We start from the raw sequence: 13811 nt of genomic DNA on the forward strand, positions 1-13811 counted from the left end.
TCAGAGTGGTTGGGTGAAGTGTAATGAACTTAACACTGTTGTAACTTTGGCAGTGCAGTTTGCTGTGAGAAACTGTATGAATGTGCCAGAAGGGAGAAGGCTTTGTACTGAGAAATATCATTTGCAATATTAAGCTTTCCAAAACATGTCTTAAAGATGTGGCTGAAGACTTGTATTTAATATTTAAGAAGGCTGTAACTGAGTAACCAATAGATGACTGTGTACACAGTTTTGTTGTTTGAGGGATAGTTGTATTTTCTTTAAAAAAAAAAAAAAAAAATCTATCCACCTTATTCCTATGCTCCATGACACTTTGTGCGAAATATGGGTGTAACTTCAATCTGTGAAAGACTCGCTCTATGAACGCAATAATACGTTTTTTTTAAAAACTGGATACAATGAGATGACAATATTCTGCTCACCCTTCAACCATCGAACACTAAAAGGACATTTAAAAGTGTAAAAGCATCAAAAAGGTACTTTAAACAACAGACCATGAATATCCCCAAAAGTGCGATTCTTTCCACAGCAATAACGGACGGGTTAAATATCACTTAAGTAATATATATATATATATCTGTATTATGTAACATACCAAAAACATATCAAAAATGTTCATTAACTTCAGCATTGCGTGATACTATTTCAAAGTGATTTCTGCCATTTTGACAGATAATAAATTGTATTTACCTGTGAAAAAAAACCTGGAAAGAGACGTGAGGAATTGAGGAGAAAAACGAGAGATTATGGGATATATCGTAAATTAAATAGCGAGAACAGACTACAAATGTGCAGTATATGTTGTCCTTTTTCATACTTTCATACAAAGGGAAAAAAGAAAATAATCATGAGGAAAAGAATGCAGCAAATGAAAAGTGCTCTTGCCATAGATATTCTTGTTATAACTTGTCACGTTAAAATACCAAGCGTTACGTTATTCTCATGATGTCTGAAAATAAAACGTGAAGGAAAATTGACAGCTCATTCAGTCTAACTGACAGATAAGCTTTATTTAGGGCAAACTTATGATTTGAAATGATTCGTTTCAGTCTTTTTGAATGGAAGTTCCCCAAACCGGAAGTGCCACCCATAATTCAAAACGCAGTAGGCTCGTCAGGAATAAGGTGGATAGATGCTTGATGTTATGACACAGTTAGCTCTCATAGTTCCTGTCATACTTCATCATGCATGCGACCTTAAAGATTTAATTAACCCAAAAATGAAAGTTCTGTCATCATTTAAACACTCTCATGTCATTCCCCTGTATGACTTTCTTCTGCAGAAAACAAAATAAGATATTTTATATTTTTAAAAATATCTTCCTTCTTCCACAGAAAAAAGAAAGCCAATCAGTTTTGTAACAATATGAAGGCAAGTAAATGATGACAGAATTCATGCATAATGTGTCAACATAAAGCACTAATAATGTGTTTAAATGTTTTAGAGCAACAGATTCCATTAAAAACAAACAGTGTACAGTGTACAGAAAAAAAAATGTAAATAGCGAACATATGTTAAAATGTATTATATTAAAAATGATTTAAATGAATTTTACACACATTTAGTGCAAAGAAACAAGTCTGTGCATTCAGTTAAATCATATAGCAGCAATGTGGGGGGGAAAAAAGAATATATACACTACCATTCAAATGTTTGGGGTCAATAAGATTTTTTTTATTTTAAAGAAATTAATACTTTTATTCAACAGTACATTCAATTGATCATCAGTGACAGTAAAGACTACTACTACATTGTTACAAATAAATTCTGTTCTTTTGAACTTTTGAAAAATCCTTAAAAGCAAAAATATATTAAGCAGCACAACTGTTTTCAACATTGATAAAAAAGAATGTTTCTTGAACACCAAATCAACAGATTTCTTAAGGATCATGTGTCACTGTTTTTTATCAAATAAAATAAAGGGCTCTGTATATCTACCAGAACTCTAAACACACTTGATTTCAGAAAAAGCCAGTCAATGAGCCTGGACAGCATGAACCATAACCACCATCAGTCAATCGGTCTGCCCGAGCCATGTGTAGTCTGCAGGTTAGTAGCTGCTGGCTGTGCTGTAACAACCACTGATCAATACTATTGGAGCACTGCTCCTCTATTTATACACCTACACACACACACACACACACAAAGAAACCATCTAGGTGTTCTGCCAAAGATATAGCTGCTGGATCAAGATGTTACTGTATCTTTATCATCTATCAAATATATTCTTTTATGTTTCACAGAAGAAAGAAGTCATACAGGTTTGGAACGAGTAAATGATGACAGAGTTTCCTTTTTTGGGGTCAACTATGCCTTTGATTAAATCTATACTGACAAATTCTAATGACTAAATTTACTAGAATTTGCATGAGATGGGCCAAAAAGGAGTAGAGCACTGATTAAAAAAATCAGGCCCTAATCATTGAGATAGTAAACATGTTTAGGTCTCAATTCAAAGCTCAACATTAAGTTCTCACTCACATTACTGTACATTTCCATGTGCTTAATCCTGTGGAGAATCATCAGGATGAGCGACACTATAAGATGAGACTGCACACTGTATCTAATTACAGCTCTCTTTTAGGACTGCTAAGATTCTCATTGTCACCTTAATAGCTGTATGTTCACACTTTATTAGTGAGTATTTTACAGCTCTCTTCCTCAGTGCCGACATGCCCACTAACTAACCCTTGGCAAAGTGCACTCGGCTGGAGACAGCACAAGTTCTGTTGGGCTTTGAGGTGCTACAGCAGATCATTAAAATAGCATGACAGGCTTAGCGGGTGGTACACCTCTAAATTGACTTTATAATTTCGATATTTTGCCTATGATAAGGTGAACTGGACTATCTCACTCAGCATGAGGTGCAACAATCACGAAACAATACGTAAGCTGAGCTTTCGTGTGCTTCTGTCAATGCTGTACTGCTTCCAGTTGTTTTATAAAACAAGGACAATTAAAGTCTTAAGCAGTTAAGGAGTGACATTTTTATTGAAGTTGGCACTCATTTCAGTTTGTTTAAACATGTAGAGGCCCCTAAGGGAGATTATCAAAAGCTGTTTATACTTATTAATTGTTGCATGTGCCTCTTGAGCATGTTTTATTAAAAGGGTATTGCATATAATTGTTTCAAGGAAAAATCTTTTAAAAATTATCCTTCAGAAATTATCAACATGATACTTCAGAAATCATTCTGATATGCTGACTTAGTGCTCAAGAAACATTTCTTATTATTATCAATGTTGAAAACATTTTGATGGGGTTGGTAGTTGGTAGTGTAACAATTACAGTAAAATGGACATTATCCAAAATAAAATTACCCAAGGACAAATACATAAAACATTTTTTTTTAAAAAGGTTACACTTTATTTGGATGGTCCCCTTTAATCGTTCCGTTGACTATAAGTAATGTTGCACCAATGTGTTAGCTAGTAGACTGTTAGTAGACTGTTAGGGTTAGTAGAATAAGTTAACATGTAGTTGCAAAGTTACTAATAGTCAGTAGAATGTCTGTTGATGGACCATCAAATAAAGTTTTTGCAGATATTAAGCAGTCTACTAATATTCTCATGAGAGTCAGTTGACATGTAGGCTCAAAGAAACTTATAGTCAACACAACAGAATGTCTAAAGGGGACCATCAAAATAGAGTTACCACAAAGTGTGTGTGCGTGTGGTCCTGGTAAAACCTATGTTGTGGGGACAAAACATTTTTTGAGCTTATATATCAGAATGACATTTTTGAAGAGTTTTCTGTGAGGTTTGTTTTTAGGAATAGGTTTAGGTTTCGGGATAGGATATACAGTTTTTACAGTATAAAAATCATTATGTCTTTGGAAAGTCCCTATAAAACATGGAAACCCAACATGTGTGTGTGTTTCTGCATATTATTTTAAGAAATAATAATAAAAGATTATCATTTTTACTTTATGCCCCCCATATAAAAACATGTTTATCATAGAAGAGGTGTATTAAAGGATCAGTTCACTTTCAAATTAAAATTAGCCCAGAATTTACTCACCCTCAAGCCATCCTAGGTGTATATGACTTTCTTCTTTCTGATGAACACAATCTGAGTAATATTAATAAATATCCTGACGCATCCGAGCTTTATAATGGCAGTGAACGGGACCAACGAGTATGAGCTGAAGAAAGTGTCTCCATGTACATCTATTCATCATAAACCTACTCCACACGGCTCCGGGGGGTTAATAAACGCCTTCTGAAGCGAAGCTATGCGTTTGTGTTAAAAGAATATCCATATTTAACAAATTATGAAGTAAAATATCTAGCTTCCGCCAGACCGCCTTCCGTATTCTACTTACGAAGAACGTGTAAAACTCTCGCAGTTCAAAAAGCTTACGCTACGTCCTACGTCTTCCCCATTCAACTTACAGAAAAAGTGTAGCTGACGCGACGGCAGTTTACTTTCTTTGTAACTTGAATACGGAAGGCGGTCCGGTGGAAGCTGGATATTTTACTTCATAACTGGTTAAAAATTGATTTTTTTTTATACAATCGCATCGTTTCACTTCAGAAGGCCTTTATTAACCCCCCGGAGCCGTGTGGAGTATGTTAATGATGGATGGAGACACTTTCTTCAGCTCATACTCGTTTGGTAACACTTACTGACATTATAAAGCTCGGATGCGTCAGGATATTTATTACTATTTCTCTGATTGTGTTCATCAGAAAGAAGAAAGTCATATACACCTAGGATGGCTTCAGGGTGAGTAAAGCTTGGGGTAATTTTCATTTGAAAGTGAACTAATCCTTTAAAGGCATTGTATGAATTACATTTTTTGTATACTATCTATACTTATAGATTTGACAAAAAAAACAAGCATTTTACCTTGATGTACCCAAAAATGTCAAAGATGCTAAATGCTTTAATAAATCAGACACTTGGTCTGTAAAGTACATGCTGATGCTTTAAGATTCAACATGAGTGACTCAAGTATACCTTGTTATAAGGAGCTTTTTCAGTGACTAGATGTACAGACTAAAAAAAAAAAAAAAAACATTACATGACCATGTTTGTGCTTGGTTATCTTGAAGAGATAATTGTGTTTTCCAATCCTGCTTGAACACCCATGAAAATGATGTAACTACTCAGTAAACTGCATTGACACTGAGACAAACACTACATATTTTTAGGCATTTCAATTACTGCAATATGCAGTGTTAACTTCATTACTGAAAGCAATTATCAACTTTCTTTGTTAACTCTCCTTCTTATTTCCTTGTTGGACAGCACGAGAATCCATATCTCAATAACGCTATTAAATGAAAAGGCAAAAGTGAAGCTCCATCGGTCCACTTTACTCAAGAAATCTTTCATGACTATTTTGCCAGAGCCACAGCATTATGTACGACAGCAAGAATCCATTCAGCCACCTGACTGGTTTAAAGACCAAAGAGTGTTTTGCAGCACTGCCACACATTGTTGAGAAAAACTAGATGAATGAGATGCTATGAAGCCACGATACTCAAAAACAGGCGTACACACATGCACATGTATCTCATGATAATGAAAGCTCTTTGAATACTCTCCAGAACAGCTGCCTAACAATGGGCTATGTGCAGCTCTCATCTTTTACCCCAGTGTGGGAGTGTGTGTGTGTGTGTGTGTGTGTCTGTGAGTGCGTGACCCCACCACACATGGCTCTCGTCATCATAATGGCACTCAGATAAGTACTTCACAGGCAATCATAATCAGTTGCCAAGCAACTAGAAAGACTCACATAGAAAGACCAGTGCTGGTGAGATGACCATATAAGCTAATATCGATAATTCAGATATAATGTTTTAGCCACTGTAAATATATAATTGCAATAAAATCTACATTTTGAAGGCTATTTCATTGTAACAATGTGCAAAATACACAGGTCTTTTATGGCCGTTTACAGAAAGACTCCATTAAACTTAGCTCCACGACAACAAGGATCCTTTTTTTTTTTTTTTTTTTACTTGTTTTAGACCCATGATGGATGCATTAGGCTGACATGAAATCACTCGTCAAACACAAGTAGCTGTTCCACGCAGCCGTCATCAGCTATGCTCATCTGCCAGCCGCGTCTATGCTATGGACTGAGCAATGGATCGGTTAGCGCTTAGCATGAACAGTGCGGCAGCCCCGCTGATTAATATGAACACTTTGAGGAGCGGTAATGCAAAAAGGTGCAAACTTCAAACAAAGGCGCTATCACTTTAATTAAGCCTGATAATCCAGAGCACTAATGGATTCACAGTCTATTAGGCAGCCCCTTGATAGCACTAAGGACTTTTGTCAATGTGAGAAAGAAGAGGAGATGATAAAGAGATTTTTCATTTCTGCCTAAGATCAGGTCATAATGCTGCCCTTTGTTGTTAGTTTTATATGTGTGGAGTGATTTTGGTGGAATATTGTTTTTTTATACCAACATTTCAAATAAAGTTTATTTTCAAAATCACTTATCAAGATAGAAATATCAAGTGTTTGTCTTTCCAATTCCAAGTTTAAATGACGGTCATTTAATCAAAGATAAATCAAGCATAGCATTAGTTCTGGCAGATTACGTCAGTCAAGCTCGCATCAGCTGATTCTCATCTGATCCACGTCTACCCACAAGAATACGACGTCTATCACAGCATCCATATATAAGGTCATCAGTATTATCAGCAGTTTATCACGTTGCTCAGGAGCTAATTACCCTCCTCGATCTCCAGCTCCTCCAGTCGAGTCAGGACTTCTGATATTCCTGTTCGAATCAGACTCAGTCTTCTTGAATTATGTTGTTACATTAAATCATTGTCATTAAGAACAATATTGATATCTGCAATACATTTATGTTGGTTCTGTTCTGTTTACCTGAAGAGGGGGAGGTTATCGCTGCTCTCCATACTCTTATCCATGCTAGGCGGCATGGATGGGCAGAGAGCTCCTACCCAGAACAGAACCATACCACCAATCCAAACTGTATGCTAATTGTCAATCATCTTCGACAATTGTGGTCCTGACAGAATTCTGAGTAATCATAGAAAATCTCCCGGAATGTGATTCTAAATCACTGAGTAATACAATAAAACATGATGATGATGATGATAAAAAAGACATTTTCACTCCATCCTAAATAATTTCCCCCCTCAATCTGACCCTTAATCTTGCCAATGCTGTGAAGAAATTTTCAATGCAGCCAATGTTCTGCTCATAAAATGACAATATAAACATGTTTTCAACTATAAATCTGTATATAGTTATATAAATCTCAGCACTGACAAATGTATAACCACCACATTAACTTGTTAGAATAGTTCGAACAGTGTATTATGACAGAATGCTATCACAATCTTTCAGTTGGTTCATGGTCAAGTTGTCTTGCTCCACCTTTCATGACTTGTGATCTGAATAAGGATGGTCCTTGATCCTTACAGCTCAAGAGACATTTGTTGTCCTCAACTGTATTAAACCACTGGCTCAGATAATAACTGAGCAAAGAGGCCAAATGAAGTAGTAAGTGAAGTTTATTTCCAAGGCCAGCTCAAGTGTGGAACATCTTGACCTTAAAGGTAAAGTTGACCTAAATGCAACTTCTTTTATTATTACTCTCCCTCATGTCATTCCAAGACATGAACAATTAAAGATGTTTTTTTTTTTTTTTTTTTTTTTTTTGGAACACAAATATAGTTAAATGAATAGTTCTTAAAATAACCATTTTTTCCATATCTACATTTTATCTAAAATCTACAAATCCTTTTTCACTATAAAGATCAATTTGTGCAATGGAAGGTTTTCAGGAATGTCAAAAGTTCTTAATGGAACCAATAGCCAATAGCCGTCGGGCCAAACGGTTCTAAGAACGATAAGGAACAGTTCCCATTATATTTCCACTTGACTAGAGCTTACAAACTGTTCTTGGCCCGGAATTCTTAGCACAGTTGACTAACCGTGCAGAACCTTGCTGGTAGAATGCGTGTAGTGACGTTGCCACATTTAGGATTGGTCACTTGTCTATTGCCTGGCTAATAGTTTCTCTGTGGCCACACAAGAAACACAAGTAAACACAAGTTAATAAATAATAAAATTAAAATGAGTATCTGATCATTCTCCATAACGCAGTCGCTATTTACATACTGTCTGTAAACTCTTGCACTACCAAGGTAAGGACTGACGCATTTGTTTTAGGCCCTACATCCTAAAGAGTTCTGTTATCAGCCCCACAATGGAAAATGAAACCATATCCGTACTGGCTGGGCCGGATTGGCACGGAATGGAACAGTTCAGCAACAAGAACGGTTTGGCCCGATGATGGAAAAACGGCTAACGATGCCAATAAAGAACCTTCCTTGCCACATAACAGTAAAGAGAGAAGCGGTGATGTCCGATTCATGATTCATGAATGAATCTTTCTTTTGAGTATGATCTCTTTAATGAATCATTTGATCCAGTTCACAAAACCAAGTTCTAAGTTCTCATTGACTCAATGATTCCAAGTAATCTGAAGCTATCGAATGGAATATAGCATGCAAGTTGCATTAACTACATTTAGAATATTTTTATGACATTTTATGGTGCTTTTGCATCTTTTTTGAAGCTTGAAAGCTTTAATCCCCATTCATTGTTATTACATAGAAAAGACATTATTAAACTGTCTCCTTTTGTGTTCCATGGAGGAGAGAAAATCATGCAGGTTTGGAAAAACATGAGGGTGAGTAAACGGTGATGATGTCACTATTCCTTTAAAGACAAAATCTGCCAATAATATGACAGGGAATTGAATATATGATATGAACAGTTGAACAGTGTTATAGGATTAGATTCGTCTGTTGTCACACATGTGTTGTCACACATCAGATTGCTCTATATGTAACAATAAAAGAGAAAAGAAAGAAGTGAAGTGTGATTTTAAAGTGACAGCTTTGGGTTGTCTGAGTTATGTTTAAGTCTGAGCTACATGTTTTTTTCACATGTGAACACCTGTACAACAGCACAGTACTGGAGGTAGATAAAATGAAGCAAAACTTACTCCTTCCATCCCACTAACACATTCCAACACATACAACCAAACAATATAAGCACAGCATTGTTTGAGACTGTCTGCACAACAATGTCACCCTTACCTAATACACACTTATTCAACTTCTCACATCGAACTATTTAAAGTGTTAAATGCTCCGAGTGCTCATGCTCAAGAGAGCAAGAGAACGCGTATACAAGGTGTTGAAGGAGCTCAGGTTGCAGATCTGTTGTTCTCATTCGCATTTTTTTCTACTAAATATATTTAAACAAGTACTTCTATTTTCCTAAACTCATACTGACAACGTCAGGCCTAAAAAAAAAAAGGTGTTTCTTGCTAAGCATCACATGATGCTTGTTGTTGTTATGCTTATCAAAATACTGCTCTGTATTTTAACACCTGTATGTCTTAAAAAACACAGACTACAACCCTTTCACTTTGTGTCACAGAATAAACTAGGAAGCCCCAAGGGAGAGAAAGAGATTTAGGAAGAAAACAACATTTGATAATGGTGGGAAATTATGTTGTTGTCAACACCTCGTGTCCCGTCACAAACTTTGTAAGACGCACACAATGTGTAATATTTATGGAGCTAGTATCATTCTGGTGATGTGTCACAGCACAGGTGCTTACAAAACAGAAAACGCTTTTTGCCAAAAAGATATTAATAACTGTGCAGATGTCATCTTGTGCATTTTAAGGGGTGGTGACAATCTGACTGCTGTGTTATGTGATTTCTGAGAACATGAATCTGCGCAGAAGACTTTATTACTACTGTAAGCACTTGTGAGTTCACATGCTCTTGAACTGCATTAGAGGTCTATAGAAAGATAGTAAGTAATGTGTCATTCCAAACACATTAAAGTTACACAAAAAACCATAACCATAAACCATATTTATCAGAATGAAACACGTTAAAGGTATTTATCAGAATTATAATTTCCATACAGGAGTAGATGGTAACAAATCAAAGTCCACATGACTTGTTCACTATATTCCAAGTCTTTTAAAGCCACACAGTAGTTTTATGTGAAGAAAAACTGAAATATAAGTCGTCATTCACTGAAAACTATAGTTCAAACCTGATGCCTTCATGACACATGAGAGAACTTTTTGCGTGCCGCCGGAAGCAAAATGCACTTGACACCATATAAGAATGAGGAGGGCAATAAACTGCACAGAAACTTCACTTTAGTTCTTGTGTATCAAAAACGCATTATGTTTGACTGGGAGAAGAAAATTATGGAAAAGAGCAACTTGGATATGGGTGTTGCTAAAGAAAAATGAAGTAGGTAAACAGTGATATTTCCACTCATTACTCTAAGAGCTCAGTTTCAAGTTAAAATTCACAGTTCACTTCAGTAGATCACAGCTGGTGTACCATTCTGCCAAAATATGTTTTAAAGGGTTAGTTCACCCAAAAATGAAAATTCTGTCATTTATTACTCACCCTCATGTCGTTCTACACCCGTAAAACCTTCGTTCATCTTCGGAACACAAATTAAGATATTCGTGATGAAATCCGATGGCTCAGTGAGGCCTCTATTGCCAACAAGATAATTAACACTTTCAGATGCCCAGAAAGCTACTAAAGACATATTAAAACTGTTTATGTGACTACACTGTAGGGATGGGCATTTTTCAAAAATATTGTATTCGAATATTTGGGCTCGTAAAAAACGAATATTTGTTTATTTAAATGACGTTAAACGAGAATGACGTTAAGATTTTGTAACCATTTCTGAACAAGCTTACATTATATCTTAAGGTTTTCTTTTAGTTCAAAGCATTAAACAATATGTGTAAACAAAAAATATAAAGAACAAAAGCATTTGAGCTCATGCAGGCGAACGGAAAAAACGCTAATAAAACAGACTGCGCCAGTTATCGTACAGAACGTATACACTCGAGTCAGTATATGGTTATCGTGTTCATATTGTTTCACATGTTCATGTTGAGAAAAACAATAACATCCACATGCTCGGGTGACAAAACGCACTGCGCTGACAGAAGTTGCAGAGACACAAAGGTAGACGGTGTGTGCTAAGCGAAGTTTCTAACAGTACTTTGTGTTTTCTGTTCGTAAATATGTCACCCTCGACGAAACTTAAAGGAAGTTTATGTCTCGAGATCATTTTGCTATCAGATAAGTTATCTTCTTGGCTCACTCGGGGGCACAGCTGCACTTACCTATCGTGAATGCAGTGATGGACAGCTGTCTTTCCTCATTCGACGGATTTATTAGGATTAGGATTTATTATGGATTCACTGTATTTACGGCCAGCAAAGCAACATAGTAAAATTCGAATAGTATTTTTATTTTTCGAATATTAATTACAGATGGAATATTTGACTATTTGTGCACACCCCTACTACAGTGGTTCAACCTTAATATTATAAAGCGACAAGGATACCTTTTGTGCGCCAAAAAAAAACAAAATAACGACTTTTCAACAATATCAAGTGATGGCCGGTTTCAAAACACTGCTTCTTAAAAAGAACTGTTTTAAATATGTTTTTAATACCTTTCTGGGCATCTGAAAGTGTTAATTATCTTGCTGGCAATAGAGGCCTCACTGAGCCGTCGGATTTCATCAAAAATATCTTAATTTGTGTTCCGAAGATGAACGAAGGTCTTGCAGGTGTGGAACGACATGAGGCTGAGTAATAAATGACAGAATTTTTATTTTTGGGTGAACTAACCCTTTAATCTATTGCTAAATTTAATGCCATTGTCACTAGTCACTACTCATATTCATAAATTTATAAAGTAATATTGTCAAAGCAGTATGTCTTACGGCAGAAAACCATGGTACAACTCCATAGCAACAATGCAGGTAGTATGTTTTTGCTTAGTAATTTCTATCCATTTAATCTGATTATTTAAACAGTTCTCACATTGTTCTTGAAAATGCAAGGTTTAATTATGAAGTTCAAGGCCACCTTATACAACGATCTGATCAGGTCAGCCAAAAAAAAAAAATCCTTACTAGCCCTGATGTTCACTCAGTGTAACATAAATTTGTACTGTGACAGGATATCCCAAATATCAACAAACAAAGGAAAAAGTTCCTGGACACTATCCACTGAATAGTTTTGGAAGAATGTATTTCAGTAGGAGAGACAGGCCTGCAGTACTCAGCTGCTGTGTGCTTGTACAAGCCCTTCACTGGTTCAATAAGTACCCAACGTCACCATGTCGTCATCACTGTCAATGGAAAATACAATGCAGAACACTTAATGAAGCTACACAACCAGCGTGATTCTGCTGCTTCAGGTTATGAAGTAAACTCATATTCCTTTTACTGCTATTTTCTATCATTTTTTCCCTCATTGCCCATTTTGTTATTTGTAAGCCTGTATGTTCTGCCTAACAGACTCATAAATGACTAGATTCACGGACAAAATCCAAAAGACAGTTCATTTTAATAGTAACACAAAAGCCAATATTTAAATAAAGCTTTCAAGTTCGTCGTAACTTAAAATTCTGTGAGTTTGGAAAGAAAATAAGCGCCAAACTTCCAACAAACGTGCAAGTATCAAGTAAAAGTTATTTCCAAACTCTGGACCGTCATTTCTTCAAATAGTATTTAGGATGACATTTATGGTATTTTTACGGGAACGGCACTGAATGAGACATGAGGAAAATGGAAAGTGTTACCTTCTGGTCTACGATGGAGCATGCCATCTCTCGGACCTGCGCCAGGCTGAACTCGCCGGAGTCCAGCAGGACGGGTTCCCGGCTCAGTCCGATCTGGATTTGGAAGGAAATGCCTTGCGACCCCGGGAGGGGGCTCGGCGGTCGGATCACCGGAGGCACGCTCATATGAATCCCCTGGTGTCACCACAAGCACGCCTGGACAGCGATCAAATCGGGCTGTTTGATCGAGTTCACACACCGGTTGCGCAAACTGAGGCAAACTTCAGATCCCCAAAGACGTTCAGAGGGTAAACAGACGAAAAACGCGAATTTGAAGGAAAACCTATAGCACGGAAATGCAAAGAGTTATTTGGACATTCAGAGGCGATGATGATGATGATGGAGATATAGACGTCAGATATGTTTAATGTTGGGCTCTGATCAGACACCGCCTCCTGGCTGGTTCCTTCATCACGGAGGCTCAGATGATGCTGCAATGGCGAACGGGGATGTGAATGTCAAAGTTTACGTGCTATGGATTGAATCTTTCCGCTCTGAAACATAGATACAATTATTTTCGTTTACAGGTCATATGGAATAGAGTCGGTACCCTGACAAAAAAATTGCCATGGTAACCATAGTTTCCGTCAAAATACTTCCGCAAAACCATATGGGGAATATCCAACACTGTAAGAGGATTTCGTTTTTGTTTTATTTAACAGTTGCCACGTTGCGAGTAATTTAAACAACTAGATACATTTTCTAAAGAAAAACTCTTGTTATGTGGTTACCTAAGTTTTCTGACTGTTTTGCGTGTATGTTGCTATTTGGTTGCTATGTAGTTTATTTTATGTGTGTCTGTGTGTTGCTATTTGGTTGCTAGTTTAGTTTATTACTGGCCCAGGTTCAACTCTGTCAGTGTAAGTTTATGGGAGGTTTTGTTTCAGCATCTTCTCAATAAGCCATAGGGATCAGGAAATCTTAAGCACTTAAGTGGGTGGGATTTTTTTCATTATGCAGAACACCCTAGTAACCACCCAAAACACATCAGCAACGTGCTTATCTGCTCAGAACAATTTAGCAACGCCATTGTAACCACAAACCACCCACAAAACTCAATTTGACGCTTAAAGAAAATAACATTATGTAGAAAACTAGAAATCTAGAATAGAATAA

General features: G+C 36.6%; 1 protein-coding gene across 2 annotated transcripts in view; it reads right to left on the minus strand.

The window, feature by feature from the left end:
- Positions 1 to 13291, minus strand: part of prkd1 (protein kinase D1) — a 47102-nt gene extending 33811 nt beyond the window's left edge. For both annotated transcript variants that reach the window (XM_051869034.1, XM_051869033.1), the window contains exon 1: positions 12657 to 13291. In XM_051869034.1, the coding sequence (XP_051724994.1) occupies positions 12657 to 12821 (165 nt within the window). In that variant the 5' untranslated portion in view covers positions 12822 to 13291. The remainder of the gene's footprint in view (positions 1 to 12656) is intronic.
- Positions 13292 to 13811: the final 520 nt, after the last annotated feature.

Source organism: Ctenopharyngodon idella, chromosome 17, assembly GCF_019924925.1.
Source record: "Ctenopharyngodon idella isolate HZGC_01 chromosome 17, HZGC01, whole genome shotgun sequence".
NCBI lineage: Eukaryota > Metazoa > Chordata > Actinopteri > Cypriniformes > Xenocyprididae > Ctenopharyngodon > Ctenopharyngodon idella.